Here is a 19248-nt window from a genome sequence, read left to right as displayed (position 1 = left end):
TGCCTCTTTTTTAATAATTTTGAATAAACAAAATGAAGTTTAACAGTAAAAAAGTATGCCGTGCCTTAATAGTCCCACGCCAATCCCATAGTGTAATTTTGAGAAACCCTTATGTTGAGAAAAGGATAGGGGAAGGTTTGAGTAGTTTAGCATAAGACAACTGTGCAGGGCTGACACCACTTACATCACAAAACTGATGTGTGTTTATCAGCCCACAACAGGACTTAGAAGCTGAGTGCACTTCTGGAACACCAACTACTATTTTTATGTACACGTGGGGTCTTTAAGGGAATAATTACAGAGATGTACTGCATCTGTTTTTCACATTTATTTTGCCCTATCATACATAAATTATACATTTTTTTAATCTAACCCAGAGTTGGGCTTGGTGCCAGTATCAGCACATAAAGGGATGCCATTGATGCTGATGATGCCAAGGAGGGAGCAGATGGAGAGAGCAGGGTAATGAAAGGTGAAAAGACACAGAAAGGACAGCAGCACTTGGCATGACATACTACCAATGCCCTGCAGGTTTAAGAAGTTCTTGTCCACTTAGCAGTATGCACAAATACGGGCCAACAAGGAAAAACATCAACGTGGATACCAAACCAAACTGCATCTATCACTCTTAAATTAAATAAATCCGTGAATGGATTTGGGTACATGTGCTGTGGGACATTAAAAGTGAAAACTTAATATATCTATTTATAGGGTGAGTTTACAGAACAGTGCGCAGCCCCCCCACTTCTGCTGCATTATGGTTTAACTATATCATTGCCACCGGGTGACTCCGCTGTGCCGATCTTAATTTAATAATACATTAGCTGGTTGTATCCATAAATATTGTGACATCACTGTACTGCTACACATCAGTCCAGCAATTAAACATTTTAGGGGCCACAATAAACATTAATGTTTCTGGCTAGTCTTTATGTGAAACAATGATGGATGATGTGTTTGGAGTGAGAAGTAAACATATACTGTATATACTATTATATTTCTGTCCACTGAAAAGTAATATTTTAGTTACTGGTGGAGCATGCGGGTTGAGTCATTCTTGTTAGCCTTGGATGCTGCAGCAGTGAGATCTCCCTGCTATAGTTTTTGAGTTTTTCTCACCCATCTTTTTGTTTTTTAGCTGATAAAACATACAATACATAAAAGATCCAGATTGGTAGATTGGTAGCCCTTCATAATGGCCACAGAAGGTGCAAAAACTGCTGTTCTACCCCACTTTCATGCATGTGTCTTGTATTGAACTGCATGAGGTTATCATTTTTCTATAGTATGATGACTAGTGGTGGTATGGAACCTCTACAACTTGTTCACAAATGTGATTTGGGTATCTCCCTGTGTCCTCCTCTCCTTTTTAGAGCTAGTTGGTAGACTTTCCCCACTTCTTCCATGTTCTCTCAGTCGATGTTAGTTATTCACAGAGACAAGGCTTCGGAAAGTCACTGGGGTTGATTTACAAAAAATGGAGAGCGCAATTGGCTTCTATGCAGAGCTGCACCAGATTTTGCACTCTCCAGTTTTAGTAAATCAACCCCATTGTCTTCTTACATTTCAAAAGACTGGAAAAACATCCTGTGTACTACAATTGTCTCAAGTAAAATTGTGATGGATTCAACTTCTGTGACTTTTTGAAGAGTTAAGCTGCCTATGGATGGTGCCAAGTCAGTAGGTGACCATACTGTCTGTACAGACTGGGTCTAAAGAAGTATGTGAATGCATAAAGCTTCATTTGAAACAGACCAGCTATCAATAAACTTTACTCCCTCGGTCTCCGTGACTGTGCTCTTCATTGGCTCTCATCCTACCTATCCCACTTACAATTCTACTTCCTCCTCTCCTCTTTCTTTCTCCGTCTGGGTCTCCCAAGGCTCCCTTCTTGGACATCTCCTATTTTCATGGATGAAATCTACACCTTCTCCCTGGGTCAGCTGATAGCCTCCCATGGCTTCCAATATCATTTATACGCTGATGACATCTCTTCACCCCTCAGCTCACTCCATCAGTCTCCTCACGCATTACTAACTTACTAACGGACACATCTGTCTGGATGTCACACCACTTCCTCAAACTCAAGCTGTCCAAAACGAGCTCTTAATATTCCCTCTCCCTGACTTCTCTGTCAAGAACAATGGCACCACCATCCACCAATCCCCACATGCTAGGGTGCTAGGTGTTATCCTGTACTCTGAAATCTCATTTTGGCCCCACATCCAATCCCTTTCCAACCAATCCCTTGCCACCTCAACCTCTGCAACATCTCCAAACAATGTCCCTTCTTAACCAATGAAACTACAAAGCTCATGATTCACTCCCTGGTTATCTCTCGCCTCGACTACTGCAACTCCCTCCTCATTGGCTTACCTTTATATAGGCTATCCTCCTTCAGTCCATCATGAATGCTGCTGCCGGAGTCATCCACCTTACAAACCGCTCAGCGTCTGCCATTTCCCTCTGCCAATCCCTCCATTGGCTGCCACTCACCCAACAAATTAAGTTCAAAATACTAACAATAACTTACAAAGCCATCCACAACTCTGCCCCCAGCTACATCACTAGCCTTGTCTCAAAATACCAACCTAATTGTCCTCTTCATTCCTCCCAAGACCTCCTGCTCTCTAGCTCCCTCATCACCTCCTCCCATACTCGCCTCCAGGACTTCTCCCGAGCCTCTCCCATCCTCTGGAACTCCCTACCCCAATCTATCAGACTATCTCCAAATCTATCCACTTTTAGGCGATCCCTGAAAACTTTTTTCTTCAGAGAAGCCTTTCTTGCCTCCACCTAACAACTGTTCTTTAATTTTCTTCATTAGCTCATCCCAAACAGTTTTTACCCTTTTGTATCACTTGACCCTCCCTCCTAGATTGTAAGCTCTAACGAACCTGGCTCTCTGATTCCTCCTGTACTGAATTGTATTGTAACTGTACTGTCTGCCCTAACATTGTAAAGCGTTGTGCAAACTGTTGGCGCTATATAAATCATTTATAAAAATAATAATAATTATGCATTTTGTTTAGAATGTCCTCAGAAATCAGATTCCCTGATTCAGTGATAGATTCATTGTTTTTCCTAGGTGCCTTTAATAGGAACCACGTCAATTACAGGCATCCCCTTAGACAGGTGATTCATTTTTAGTGAGATCCCAAAAAGTCGTACAGGCTAAAAGGATACCAGGCTACAGCTTTTCTTATCACACAGCTGAAAGTGATCAGGTGGTTCTCATGAAATCAGATCCTTCCCCTTAGCAGTCAGTTTGGTAAATGTGTTGACAAGGCTTATGTTATAGTAGAACTAAAACAGCAAAGTCACATTATGTACCCCCTGAAACTTCCTAAGGGTTCCACCGGATGAGGATCTTTGTCTCCAAAGTCTGGCATCAGATTAATATTACACCAGACACAGCACACACTCAGGGCTGTCTTAATGCATGGTCACCCCCGGGCACTGCCCAGGGGCCCCAGGTGTATAGGGGCCCCATGATAATCTTGCAATACATCATACTTGCTAACTGTCCCGGGACAGTCACTCTTTCTAAGCTGTTCTGGGATGGCCATGTCCCGAGCAGCATCCCAAAAACTGTACTGTGTCCTCCTGATCCCAGTACTGTGCCCTCCTAACTCCCTCTGTGTCCTTCTGCCTCGACCCCCCTGTACTGTGCCCTTTGTCTTGATCCGTCTTTAATTTTTGGCATGTTTTCTTTTTGTTTAAAATCGATTGTATTGAAAGTACTGATAAATATACGTTTAATTCTATGAACTATTTATACTTTAATTCTTGAGGGTAGGTGTGTAAATTGGGGCAGGTTGGTAGGGGCCCCAGAGTATTACTTTGCCCAGTGGTCCATGATGCTATTTAGATGGCCCTGCACACACCATTTAATATTTGGAATCTGTATAGACTGACCTGTGATTAAACTGGAGATAATTAAAGGAAGGATCAACATCTTCAGCATCCTCATGAGAATGTCTCCTGGAAAGGCTATCACCATTACGATATCGGGGTGTATGGGAGAGGCCATCCGAAGGAGACCACCAAGCACTGCTCCCAAAATGACACCTGGAAGAAAAAAGGAGGGACAGACATTAGGGAAGAGTCAGGATAATGACAGGCAGCACGAAATACTAAGAAACCTCACAAATGGTCCAGTTTTATAATCTGTCACAGACTAAATCTGTCCATAAACAGAGCAAACTAATCAGAAACGGACTGAAATGTAAACTCTGGGTAGCCCTGTTGGTACACTTCCACCAAACATCCTTCCATCGGAAAATAGAAGGACCTAGGAGGAAAACTGTTGGCTGAACAGTGGCCTTATCCAATCAGATGCAGCCACCATTTGGGTGTTCTGGCTGCCAGTTGTTGACAAGAGTTATCTGTTAAAGTACTTTTGACAGGTATAAAAAGACTATTTAATCCAGTTATATATTATATATAAGGATCGACAATTTTGAAAAAATATATATTTTTTACTTTCTGCTATAAAACATGTCCAATAAAAATATGTAAATCCAATTTCTTCATCAATTTAGGCCAATATGTATTTTGCTACATATTTTTAGTTAAAAAAACCCAATAAGCTTATATTAAATGGTTTGTGCAAAAGTTATACTGTCTACAAACTATAGGATATTTTTATGGAATTTTTATTTATTTATTTATTTTTACTAGCATTGGCGGCAATCAAAGACTTATAGCGGGACTGCGACATTGTATTGGACAAATCGGGCACTAAGTGACACTTTTTTTTGGGGAACCAGTGACACCAATAAAGTGATCAGTGCTATAAATATGCACTGTCACTGTACTGATGACACTGGAAGGGAAGGGGTTAACATCAGGGGTAATCAAAGGGTTAAATGTGTTCCTAGGGAGTGCTAACTGCTAACTGTGTGGGAGGTGCTTGTACTGTGAGAAGGCAAAGCTCCGTGTTCCTGCTTAGCAGAGACACAGGATCACTACCTCCCCTTCTCACAGAACGGCGATCTGTCTTGTTTACATTGACAGGCTGCCATTCTGCTGCTCTCGGGAACTATCGGCAGGTCCCGGTGGACATCGAGTCTAGCGGACCTGCTGATTGGCTCCCGCTGTACCCAATCACAGCCAGTCACCGGCGGTGCGTGTGCACGCCTCAGACTCGAAAATTAAGAATTACTTACGAGCCCTTTCACACTGAGGCGGTTTGCAGGCGCTATTGTGCTAATAATAGCGCCTGCAAACCGATCCGAAAGTGCCGCTGCTTTGTCTCCAGTGTGGAAGCCCCTAATGGTGGACTTTTGAGGCACATAAAAAGAGTTAAAAGTATTAAAGAGTTATATATACTTTTAACTCTTTTTATGTGCCTCAAAAGTCCACCATTAGGGGGTTCTTTTCACTATTTAGCTTCTGGACAGAAGAGCCGCCTTGCCGCTATATATATATATATATATATATATATATATATATATACATATATATATATATATGTATATATACATATATATATTGAAAAAGTATTCATACCCCTTGAAATTTTCCACATTTGTCATGTTACAACCAAAACCGTAGATGTATTTTATTGGGATTTTATGTGATGGACCAACACAAAGTGGCACATAATTGTGAAGTGGAAGGAAAATGATAAATCGTTTTCCGATTTGTTTACAAATAAATATGTAAAAAGTGTGGGGTACATTTGTATTCAGCCCCCCTGAAACAATACTTTGTAGAACCTCCTGTCACTGCAATTACAGCTGCAAGTCTTTTTGGGGATGTCTCTACCAGTTTTGCACATCTAGAGAGTGATATTTTTGCCCATTCTTCTTTGGAAAATAGCTCAAGCTCTGTCAGATTGGATGGAGAGCGTCTGTGAACAGCAATTTTCAAGTCTTGCCACAGATTCTCAATTGGATTTAGGTCTGGACATTGACTGGGCCATTCTAACACATGAATATGCTTTGATCTAAACCATTTCATTGTAGCTCTGGCTGTATGTTTAGGGTCATTGTCCTGCTGGAAGGTGAACCTCCGCCACAGTCTCAAGTCTTTTGCAAACTCTAATGCCGTGTACACACGGGCGGACTTTTGGACCGGACTGGTCCGACAGAACGAATCCGTGGGACAATCCGGCCACGTATGGGCTTCATCGGACCTTCAGCGGACTTTTTCTGTTGAAAATCAGACGGACTTTAGATTTGGAACATGTTTCAAATCTTTCCGCCGGAACTCCGCCAGACCTAGTTCCTATCGAGAAATCCGCTCGTCTGTATGCTAGTCCGATGGACAAAAACCGACGCTATGGCGTCGGTTTTAGTCCGGTATTTTAGTCCGGTCGTACGTCAATACATACAAATCCATATGAATCCGTCGGACTTTGGTGTGATCGTGTGTGTGCAAGTCTGTTCGCTAGAGAGTCCATCGAAAGTCTGTCGTAACTCAGTCAAAAGTCCGTTGGAAAGACCGTCGGACCTTTGATGCTGAAAAGTCCGCCCGTGTGTACACGGCATTACAGGTTTTCTTCTAAGATTGCCCTGTATTTGGCTTCATCCATCTTCCCATCAACTCTGACCAGCTTCCTTATCCCTGATGAAGAAAAGCATCCCCACAACATAATGCCGACACCACCATGTTTCACGGTGGGGATGATGTGTTCGGGGTGATGTGCCGTGTTAGTTTTCCACACATAACATTTTGCTTTTAGGCCAAAAAGTAACATTTTGGTTTCATCTGACCAGAGCACCTTCTTCCACATGTTTGCTGTGTCCCCCACATGGCTTCTCGCAAACTGCAAACGGGTCTTCATATGGAATTCTTTCAACAATGGATTTCTTCTTGCCATTCTTCCAAAAAAGGCCAGATTTGTGGAGTACATGACTAATAGTTGTCCTGTGGACAGATTCTCCCACCTGAGCTGTGGATCTCTGCAGCTTCTCCAGAGTTCGCATGGACATCTTGGCTCTTCTCTTATGAATGCTCTCCTTGCCCGGCCTGTCAGTTTAGGTGGACGGCCATGTCTTGGTAGGTTTGCAGTTGTGCCATACTCTTTCCATTTTCGGATGATGGATTGAACAGAGCTCTGTGAGATGTTCAAAGCTTGGGATATTTTTTTATAACCTAACCCTGCTTTAAACTTCTCCACAACTTTATCCCTGACCTGTCTGGTGTGTTCCTTGGTCTTCATGATGTTGTTTGTTCACTAAGGTTCTCTAACAAACCTCTGAGGGCTTCTCAGAACAGCTGTATTTATATCAAGATTAAATTACTAACAGGTGGACTCTATTTACTAATTGGGTGACTTCTGAAGGCAATTGGTTCCACTAGATTTTAGTTGGGGGTATCAGAGCAAAGGGGGCTGAATACAAATGCACGTCACACTTTTCACATATTTATTTGTAAAAAAATGTGAAAACCATTTATCATTTTCCTTCCACTTCACAATTATGTGCCACTTTGGGTTGGTCTATCGCAGAAAATCCCAATAAAATACATTTACGTTTTTGGTTGTAACATGACAAAATGTGGAAAATTTTAAGGGGTATGAATACTTTTTCAAGGCACTGTATACAGTATACGGTCGGCAAGCGGTTAACAAGTGCGGTAGGGAAGAACCTGGGAAAGCTAAATATAAGCAGATTAGAATATAACTAGATTGCTCTCTGCCGTCACTTTTGCAGCGAGTGTTTTCTTATTCTGGGTCACAATCCCGTGCAATGTCCTTTTGTCTCTTTTGGTCAGGTGACCATGTCTTTTACAGACGACGTTTTCCTGGAAACTGTATATGCCGTCATAACCTTTGATACTGTACCTCGCACCGCAAATAAATTGGCAACTTCAGTCACAGAGGCACCAACAATTTGCCCTCTTTGAAGCTCAGTAAGCCCTGCAGTGAATGACGAAAGTGTGGCTTCCCAAATGTTAGCTGGGTGTCCCATAACATAGCGGAAGCAAAAGAATGTTACATCACTTCCACTTTCAACGCGAAAGGCGTCATCACTTTCACACCTGCAAATCATGTAGTCATGCAGTTTTTTTGTTCAAACCCCTGTATAGGTCACTGTCCCTTTTTGGGGCACCCAGAACTGTGACTGAGCTGTCATGGACAGCTGACAGTCAAGTACTGATAATCAAGAGCCAGTAAGTTGAACTTCCAATGACATTATCACTGTGAAGGCCATGGCATAAATCAGTTGGCATAAATCGGTTCAGAATTTGTAATTATTTTAATGGCCATAGACTGGGCACAGGTACACTTTACAACTACTTGCCGGCCGCCCCACACACCTGCAGGGTGACGGCTCTCCTGCGCAAAATCATGTACCTGTGCGTTATTTCGCTTTACTGGGTCTGCGGCGCACGTGTCCCGCTGTCAACCAGTGATTGGACACAGTGGGAGCCAATCAGAGGGTCTGGCGGACCCGATATCTGCCGGGACCCACCGATCATTTCTGAGAGAGGCAGAACAGCGGTCTGCCAATGTAAACAAGGCAGATCGCCGTTCTGTGACAGGAGAAGACAGAGATCTTGTGTTTCTGCTAAGCAGGAACACAGATCTCTGTCTTCCCACAGTTAAAACACCTCCCCCACACAGTTAGAAAGCATTACCTAGGGACACATTTAACCCATTCACCCCTGATGTTAACCTCTTCCCTGCCAGTTTCATTAGTACAGTAACAGTGCATACTTTTAGCACTGATGATCACTGTATTAGTCTAGTAACTGGTCCCCAAAAAAGCGTCAAAAGTGTCACTATGGCTGCATTCACACCTGAGCGTTTTCAGCTCATAAAATGCTCGTAAAACGCCTGAAAAAACGCATGAAAAACGCCCAACAAGCAAAATCCCATTCATTTCAATCACATCTGAGCGTTTTGTCACCTGACGCAAAACACCCTAAGCTCAAAAAAGAACATGGGCTTCTTTGGGGCAGATTACAGGCGTTTTTCTGCCTTTTACATTGGTGATCTGAACAAAATTGCGACAAAAATGCGGTAAAAAATGTGGCAAAATCGCGGTAAGAGTCAGGACTTTGAAGCAGTCCCGCTATAAGTCGCTGATCGCTGCCGTTGCAAGTAAAAAAAAGAAATAAATACAAATTCCATAAAAATATCCCATAGTTTGTAGACGTAATAACTTTTGCGCAAAGCAATCAATATACGCTCATTGTTTTTTTTTTTACCAAAAATATGTAGCAGAATACAAATTGGCCTAAATCGATGAAGAAATTAGATTTTTTAAATTTTTTTTATTGGATGTGTTTTATAGCAAAAAGTAAAAAATATTGTTTGTTTTTTTTTTTTTTTTTAAATTGTTGCTCTTTTTCTGTTTATAGCGCAAAAAATAAAAAAACGCAGAGGTGATGAAATACCACCAAAAGAAAGCTCTATTTGTGGGAAAAAAAGGACATCCTTTTTTTGTGTACAGCGTCGCACGTTCAAGCAATTGTCAGTTAAAATAGCGCAGTGCCATATCGCAAAAAAAGGCCTGGTCATGAAGGGGGGTATATCTTCAGGAGCTGAAGTGGTTAAGCAATCCCCCCTATACCTATCTGTTAGTGTAAGATGTACTTAGATACACTTTTACTTTTTGTAACCATCCCTGATATACACATTCTGCTGTATTTCTGTTATACAATCCACTATGTACGCTCCACAGTTCCTTTGGTCTTCCTTGCATGCTCGGCAATAGCCTGAAATATAACATGAGAACATCTTGCTTTAATTATCCATCCTCTATTACTTCTGCTAATGAGGGTTTCCAGCCAAAACACATTTCTAAATTACTCATTAGCTAAGAAAAATATATTTGAAACCCATTAGCAAAGCCTTTCTATTTTGAAGACTCAATAATAGAATCCTAAGAGACCACTCTAGGCTGTCCTTCTTTATGAAAGAGTCTTAAAGGAAGCTGTTGCCTGTGGTAACCAATCAAAATTTTAATTTGCAGCCTGGAAAAAATGACTGGCTGGAATCTGATTGTTTGCTATGGGCTACATAGGTCTTTCCAGTTTTACAATGAGATGCAGAATATGAGGCTATATGTAAGGGTAAAATAGAGAAGGAGAGATGGCGCAAGAAACAGAACATGCACAGCATAACAAATTACCAGTAAAATTGCTATAAAATAAAACAGCTAATATATCAATTATTAAAATGTAAGAAGATGATTGGTGAACAAGTCCCAGTAAATGGTAATGATGGTAGATAATGAGCACCAGCGGCAGCTCCCTTGGGAGTTGAAGCAAACTCTGGAAGACAGGGTAAAAAGGAAACAAGGTGCGCCAGACATTTCTGCCAGTCTAAAAGTTTTAGACTGGCAGAAATGTACAATGCAGTGAGACCTTCCATAACTCAAACTGCTGACCCTTCCTTTACCAGTATTCTCTGCATTGGAATACAGAAAGTTAATATACAGATTCAGACTCACCATTTAATATCCCTCATCTTTAAAAGTTTAACAATTCATAGATGTGCTAAGCAGGAACCAGGCAGGCCCTGTATATCGCTGTGCCGATTCATCTGCAGCAGCCCGCGGGGACACTCCTCAGGATACATCTCCGGATTACACAGTGACTTCATAAAGACTATGGACATCTTTACCTTACATGCTCCTTTCTCACCGATCCTGTGTGAGTAGCCAATTGGCTTTGTTTTATAATAAATTGTTTCCAATATACTGCACTTAGTCTGGCGCACCTTGTTTCCTTTTTACCCTATATGTAAGGGTATCCTCCATAAATCTCACCATTTCAGGTCCCTTTTCCATTGTGGCTATGTCCTGGTGGAAACTTTTCACCATGTTTGTCATTGACTGCAGCTAGACTTTTGGTAAAGTAGTCCAAACATGAATGCAGGAAATTCATCTTCATTGACATAGTCTTAAATGCTGTAAGTTTGTCAACCAACTAAATGTAGTTTGGTGCCCTGTAGTTGCCAAGAAAATTGGCAACATCCTTAAATGCTTTCTATACAATTCTCTCCAGCCCCACCAGTAAATCTTCAAAGCGCTTGTCATTTATGACGTATCTGTTCTATGGACCAACAAAAATGCCTTCCTTATTTTTGGCATCAGTTATTCTTGGAAATATTTGTCTAAAATGATGGAAATCTTCACCTTCCTTGTTTACAACTTTCACTTTCATCGGTTTGAATTGCAAGTCAGGCTAATGCCGCGTACACACGAGTGGACTTTACGGCAGACTTTGCCTGGCGGACAGGATTTCGTTGGACAATTCGATCGTGTGTGGGCTCCAGCGGACTTTGTTTTCTCAAAAGTTGGATTTGAAACATGTTTCAAATCTATCCGACGGACTCGAGTCCGGTCGAAAAGTCCACTCGTCTGTATGCTAGTTCGACGGACAAAAAGCCACGCTAGGGCAGCTGTTGGCTACTGGCTATGAACTTCCTTGTTTTAGTCCGGTCGTACGTCATCACGTACGAATTCGACGGACTTTAGTTGATTGTGTGTAGACAAGTCCGTTCATTCAGAAAGTCCATCGTAAAGTCCGTCGAAAAGTCCGCCGGGCAAAGTCTGCCGTAAAGTCCGCTCGTGTGTACGCGGCATAAGGCCAATTACACACGAGCAGACTTTTCGTCAACAAAAGTCCATTCCGGAGGACTTTTGTCAGACTTTTGACGGATTTCCGACGGACTTTTGAACGAACAGACTTGCCTACACACGATCACACCAAAGTCCGACGGATTCGTACGTGATGACGTACGACCGGACTAAAATAAGGGAGTTGATAGCCAGTCGCCAATAGCTGCCCTAGCCGTTGGACTAGCATACAGACGAGCAGATTTTTCGACCAGACTTGAGTCCAACGGAAAGATTTGAAGCATGTTTCATATCTAAAGTCCGTCAGATTTTCGACTGGAAAAGTCCACTGAAGATTCGATGAAGCCCACACACGATTGGATTGTCCGCCGGACTCGGTCCGTCAGACCAGTCCGGTCGAAAAGCCCGCTCGTGTGTACGCTGCATAAGGCAAAAATATCTTTTGAGTCGGCAAGTGGTTCATGTACCATGTTTTTTTGTCTTGGAACCAAATTTTAATGAAATTGAATATAATGCATGCATGGTTGTCCCATTCACATATGTATAACAGTTGCACTTGGTGTACTGGATGTGCTTCAACAATAATTCCTTGTTTTTGTATGTTTCCTTTATGTGTGCAGCATAGTCAATAGGTATTGCAAATTGCAAAAACAGAAGATTTCTATCAAACGATTTGCAATAGGGTAAATTGCTTACTAAGTTTTATTTGCGATTAGAAGCCAAAAATCTATAAGATACACCAAAAAGTGCTCAGGAAGAAAATGTTTGTTTTCCAGTGTTATCTGTTTTCAACCTTCATGCTCATAGTTTAATACATGATATACAATTCTATACTTGTAGCAGAGCTTCAGGAGGGGATATTTGGCAGCACATTGGTACACACATTGGTACACATGTTATAACAGTGTTGACAGCTGCAGTCAGACCTCAAGTATCAACAAGCCAGTCTATGTTGGTGGAAACTTCACCAAAGTAAAATAACTGCAGAAGGTCCTTAGAGAGCCAGCCTCTGAGGTAGACAGTCTAAAACAGGAAAACAGATGGGTATTCTGGATCATCACCATTACTTCACCTGCTGTGACTGACAGTGTCTCTTGGCCTTTACTAACACTCTACAGACAGCAACTGCTGCCAAGTTGTTACTCCATGAGGAGAGTTCAATACTGGTTCTAATATAGATCTGCAAGGTCACTGTTTTCTTCAAATCCATCCAGGTTTAAGCCTGTGCCCTGATGAAGTGGAAGTGGTGTTGCCCCCGAAACTTGTTGGATTCTTTTAGATTGCTCTTTTTTTACCAACAATTAAAATGATCTTAAACTTCTTTATCTGGTTTTGGTCTGATGCTCCTTTCTTTATTTCTATGGTTTGAGCTACTGTTGGGTGCCCATCGAAAGGAAGCCTTGCTGTGTGGGAGTTGCATCGCCAAAGCTTTTGAATACACATGCAAGTCTAAAGGTTCCCTGTATGTATTTTAACATGTTGTTCAGGATGCAACATTATTGGGTGGTACACCCAACAGTGCTCTGTACTGTAGAATGGGTCTCAAAGGCCTTCACAACCTGCAGAGCTGGAGCTTTTTGGCCTGCTGAACAGGTACTCCTACATAAATTACTAATGGTAATACTACTCATGTATGTCTTTGCACACAACACACCCAGGCTACACCTACCTCATAATCCCCGCTCATGCCTCCTTGGAGCTTTGTGTCCTCCTTGGCCAGTCTATGGATAGTGTAAGACCCACTATACATGGGGTCCTTTGTCGCAGTAAGTGGGCTTAGCACCATATAGCAATATGGTGTGACCAAATCCCCATATTTTTTGATAATGTTTTTTTGAAAATGTTTAGGTGTTTTAAACTAGCCTTGCTGGAGGTAAATTTTTTGCATGTGTGCGCTGTAATATTTTCTTCTACTGTATGGTCTTATGGCTGCACCATCTTTAATGCATCTTTTAGGGTGTGCCCCCCAAATATCTTGTTTGTCTATTTATATGGATTCTGACCAAATCCCTTTGGGTGAGGAACACCCCACTCCCTCATTAAGTACCTCTAATTAGTGTCCACTTGTGTCATGGGTGGAGACCTCAAGATTCTCCCATTTTAGAAGAGTGTATTGCTCTTATGGTTCAGAGAAGCAGGATCTCCCAGTCTATGGATAGTGTAGGACCCACTATACATGGGGTACTTTGTCGCAGTAAGTGGGCTTAGCACTATATAGCAATATGGTGTGACCAAATCCCCATATTTTTTGATAATGTTTTTTTGAAAATGTTTAGGTGTTTTAAACTAGCCTTGCTGGAGGTAGATGTCTTTTTTTGCATGTGTGCGCTGTAATATTTTCTTCTACTGTATGGTCTTATGGCTGCACCATCTTTAATGCATCTTTTAGGGTGTGCCCCCCAAATATCTTGTTTCTCCTTGGCCAATCACACTTCATCCAAGCTTCTCTGTACCCTGAACAGGAAATCCTGCTCATCCATCATACCTTCTTACTACTGGTGATATGTATGTCTTTGCACACAACATGCCAGGCTACACTTGGCTCAGCCTTCTTCTTAAGTATTGCACCACCACCAGTGCAAACTGAGATGGGTTCTGCCAGAAAAGGAAAGACCTACCCAGACCCAACTGTCAGACCTGCAAAGAAGTCCTATCACCTTTATCATATGTTACTTGTAGACCATGGAATGATAGCATTCTCCATAGCTTTGCTTGTTATTTCTCTACCAAACATGGTCACAATGCCTAGCTATTGGTACTTAAAATTACATATGAAGCCAATAGGTAAATAAAGATATAAATTTTGCATGCAATCTTACCAAATAGTTTGTAATCTTGATTACCCACTACTGTCACCAACCATTGGTCCCCAACCTGTCCCTTCCTGCTAATTGCACTATTAGGTCTTATTTTTAGTCCCATTGTGCTGCATTATGCAGCATTGCCCAAACAGTTTCCAATGCATGGACAAGGCAATGTGTCCTACCACATGCTGCATTGGTGTCAGCACATGTGGTGCAAATCTTGCCTTAAATATTGATGGCAAGAGATCAGTAAGGATATTGATAACCATGACTTACCAAATACTGTAAGGGTCAACAGGAGGTTGCTCCAAAGCTTGTCGCACATCCTCAGACATGGTGATCTGGGGTGCACTTCATCTGAGGTCAGCTGACTATCGTGCATGCGCACCTCCACCTGTTTCGGGGTGTTGTTGGCACTGAAAGATACAAAGTTGTAAAAAACATTAATATAAGAACTCCACAGAAAACACCTTGGCGGTTATTTACTAAAACTGGAGAGGGCAAAATCTGGTGCAACTCTGCATAGAAACCCATCAGCTTCCAGGTTTCATTGTCAAAGCTTAATTTGAACAAGCTGAAGTTAGAACCTGATTGGCTAAAATGCACAGCTGTACTAGATTTTGTGTGCACCAGTTTTATTAAATCTCCCCCTTGCGCCTAAGTTGGTCATGTGACATAATCCCACCGATATCCAAGAAACGCAACAACATGTAAAAGAATGCTTACTGTTCATCGGCCCCCGTGTCTCCTAGACTGACAATCCCTGCGGTTGTCACTTCCTTTTTTTTTTTTCTCTTATTAGGAAAAGCGAGCTGAAAAATGTGCATGAGCATTAATGAGCACTTTTGAATTCAGAAAATCTCATTATCGCTCCTGGGGGTGTCTGGAAATGTTCTGCATACAATTGGAATGGGTCATTTAAGTCACTCTAAAGCTGGCCACACATGCTGGCCACTAACAATTTCTCAACTTGCCCAAAATACGGTTTCATACCACTGTACTAAAGTGTTAGGAATACATTGGATCTTAAGTTAGCTCATTTCTTTCAAATGTAATAGCTGGTATGATCAGACTTTGCCATATATGGCCACCTTAACAGGTGGTGCCACTTGTCAAACTCTACAACCTGGGTTAAAAATGTCACGGCCGTGGAGCATGTGTACAGCCCTGTCTGGCTGCAATGTTACAATTTCGTGGATGATCAGGGAGGCAGTAAAACTGGGGCTCAGTTGCCTATGGGAGCCATGGTGTGCATATCTGTGCCCACCTCGATTAGTGGAGGTGGACACAGATAGGCACACCATGGCTCCCATAGACTGCTAATGATGTTAAAACAGGGTTGACATTGTGGATGTCTCATTTTAGGATGGAAGCTCATTTGTATATCACAAGTTCTCCTATTTATCAACAGAATTATTAAAGGGTTAAACTTTAACTAGAGATGCGTGTTCAATTAACCAATGGTTCAGCGAATTCTGTTTGAAATTTGATGAACTTGAGCTTAGTGCTGAATCCATTTGACGTGTATGGAAGCGAATCCCATTATAAAATTCTAGCTATTTTTGGGCCTAATAGGCAAACTACTGTTCAGAAATTCATGGGAAGCTGAACACTGGGTCCAAAAAAAAAAAAAAATAATGTATAGTGGGTAGAGGGTCTTTTCATGTGGTTTCATGGGCAACACTGAAAATACACAAAATCTGTAAACATAATTGCCTTAAAGCTGTTTGGGGTGTTACGCAACAGTATGATTTTTACCGACAGTCTCAGCGACAGCTCTCTGTGATTGGGCAATAGAAGAGGGGGGAAGGCAAACTGGCTGCCCATTACTTTGCAGCTGCAGAAGCTGATATCCTAGGGTCCAGTATTGGAGCACCAAATACAGAAGGGTGTCTGTACTCCCAACGCTCAGTAAAAATATAAACTGTAAATTAAAGAGATAAGTCCACGAGGTGACGTGCACCTCTATGGACTTAACCCATAGTAAGCCAGCATATATAAAGTGACCCAGATGATAAAGCAATGTAAAATTAGCCAACAGCAGGAGTGTTGCTAGGTCTACAAAAGATCTGGGGCTAGAGCCCACAGCAACGAAGTAAAGAAAGTCGCTTGGGCAGGCATACACATGTATATAATATACATGTGTGTGTATATATATATATATATATATATATATATATATATAATATATACTGTATATTACATATATTATTATTACATCCTTACCTCAGAGTCCCCAGAAAGCCACTCCTTACATCAGGGTCACCAGAGAGAGGGTAGGCAATGAGAGATGATGTCATCTCTCTGCTGCCCATGGCTGCACAGTGAGAGCAGAACAGTGGTGATGCAGGGCGGGTTGTGAGAGATGATGTCTTCTCTCTGCTCCCTCGCCCACCCAGCTCTCCTGTGCTGCCTGCCCGCTCTCTGGTGCTGCCTGCTGCACTCGCGGCCCGGCTGCAGAGAGGCCACGGCCATCTCTGAGAGACTCGTGGCTATGGGCCCCAGATTCGGGCTATAGTCCCAAAAGCCACCCCCTAGCAACGCCCCTGGCCAACAGCAGGACATTTGTAATGATGAAGATTTGGACATGCACTAGAGAAAAGGAGTTCAGCTAAGTTTTCAAATACTAAGAATTAAAAGGGCACAGATAACTCAGCAATGCAAATTTGCCCAACAGCAGGACAATTTTAAATAACAAGGCTAGGCCCAAATTAACTTTAGAGAAAGAGCTCAGGCTAGGGCTTTAATATAAGAATTAGAATACCTCATAGGATACAGCAGTGTAAAATTGGCCAGCAGCAAGGCAGCTTTAACTACTTAAAGTGGATGGTACCCTCACATATACCCAATGAAGTGAAAAGCGTGCCACACTATCTAAGTGGTGGCCGCTCCAAGTACTTTAGAATACAACACCCACTCCCGATCCGGAGAGTATCCATTACCCCCTCTTCCCCTGGTAAAAAAAAACCCTCCTTTCCCTCATATGAGAACCTGTCAGTAATAAGAGAGAATATACATCCTGAATGATATACCCCGATGAGAAATGATAATCATAGCTATGTTGTGGTTAGAATGCATTATGGGACGACAGCCACTGTGCATGCCTATACTGCACCCTATCGTTGGCGTGGGGCTGCAGCTCCCTGCCCATGGGCTAAGGACAACTCTATGCTGACAGGAGAAAGATCTAGGATGGTGGATAGTAGTATACACTTAGGATAGATTCACATGGTAGGTGGCGCCCACTCCGATGGGTGTGGTAGGTTCTGGTGGGTGTTTACTTGGACATGTGCATGTAGATATATACAGAGGAAACTGGAGGAAGCCAGTCTATTACCGCTGTGTCTCTGAGGAAGAGGGTCCTCCCTCGTAATGCGTAAGCCATTTGCGATGCCATCTGTTCCCCCCTAACACCTGGTCCAGGTTGCAGGTGTCTAGAGACATGGTTCAATTTGCTGGAGTACTGACAAGCCTTTTTATTACATTTGTTTGTGAGTATTACTATTGCTGTTACATTTTTTAATATATTTTATCATTGTTAATGCACAAGGTCAGTGCGCCCTCCTTTTCTTTCTATATATAACAAACATTCCCATAGACACACTCCTAAACCTTGTGGACAGCCTTCCCAGAAGAGTTGAAGCTGTTATAGCTAAAAAGGGTGGGCCAACTCAATATTGAACCCTACGGACTAAGTCTGGGATACCATTAAAGTACATCTGTGTATAAAGGCAGGCGTCGCAATACTTGTACGCAATATAGCGTACGATAAAAAATCCATATACGCGCCAAATTATTGAAAAGCCTACAATACCAACTAAAGTCCACTTTTTTAAAGAGGAAGTAAAGTCCCATGCATATACAGTGCCTTGAAATGTATTCTTACCCCCTGAAATTTTCCACAGTTTTTCATGTGACGTAAATGTATTTTATTGGGATTTTATGTGATAGACCAACACAAAGTGGCACATAATTGTGAAGTGGAAGGAAAATGATAAATGATACAAATAAATATGTGAAAAGTGTGGTGTACATTTGTATGGAGCCCCCCTGAGTCAATACTTTGTAGAACCGCCTTTCACTGCAATTACAGCTGCAAGTCTTTTTGGGGATGTCTCTACCAGCTTTACACATCTAGAGAGGAACATTTTTGCCCATTCTTCTTTGCAAAATAGCTCAAGCTCTGTCAGATTGGATGGAGAGCGTCTGTGATCAGCAATTTTCAAGTCTTGCCACAGATTCTTAATTGGATTTAGGTCTGGACTTTGACTGGGCCATTCTAACATATGAATATGCTTTGATCTAAACCATTCCATTGTAGCTCTGGCTGTATGTTTTGGGTCGTTGTCCTGCTGGAAGGTGAACCTCCGCTCCAGTCTCAAATCTTTTGCAGATTCTAACAGGTTTTCTTGCCCTGTATTTGGCTCCATCCATTTTCCCATCAACTCTGACCAGCTTCCCTGTCCCTGCTGAATAAAAGCATCCCCACAACATAATGCTGCCACCACCATGTTTCACGGTGGGGATGGTGTGTTCAGGTTAATGTGCAGTGTTAGTTTTCCACCTTTTTTGGCCAAAATGTTCAATATTGGTGTCATCTGACCTGAGCACCTTCTTCCACATGTTTGCTGTGTCCCCCACATGGCTTCTCACAAACTGCAAACAGGACTTCTTATGGCTTTCTTTCAACAATGACTTTCTTTTTGCCACTCTTCCATAAAGGTCAGATTTGTGGAGTCCACGACTAATGCCCCATACACAAGGTCGGACATTGATCGGACATTCTGACAACAAAATCCTAGGATTTTTTCCAATGAATGTTGGCTCAAACTTGCCTTGCATACACACGGTCACACAAAGTTGTCGGAAAATCCGATCATTCTGAATGTGGTGACGTAAAA

The 19248-nt window shown here is 42.1% G+C and overlaps 1 protein-coding gene across 1 annotated transcript in view; it reads right to left on the bottom strand.

The window, feature by feature from the left end:
• Positions 1–19248, bottom strand: part of SLC1A2 (solute carrier family 1 member 2) — a 198865-nt gene that overhangs the window by 68200 nt on the left and 111417 nt on the right. Inside the window, exons 2-3 of the mRNA XM_073604200.1 lie at positions 14624–14763; positions 3919–4071 (exon numbers count right to left, since the gene is read on the bottom strand). Coding sequence (XP_073460301.1) covers positions 3919–4071; positions 14624–14763 — 293 coding nt within the window. The remainder of the gene's footprint in view (positions 1–3918; positions 4072–14623; positions 14764–19248) is intronic.

Source organism: Aquarana catesbeiana, linkage group LG11 (assembly GCF_042186555.1).
Source record: "Aquarana catesbeiana isolate 2022-GZ linkage group LG11, ASM4218655v1, whole genome shotgun sequence".
Classification (NCBI taxonomy): Eukaryota; Metazoa; Chordata; class Amphibia; order Anura; family Ranidae; genus Aquarana; species Aquarana catesbeiana.
This window is presented reverse-complemented; position numbering and strand designations above follow the sequence as displayed.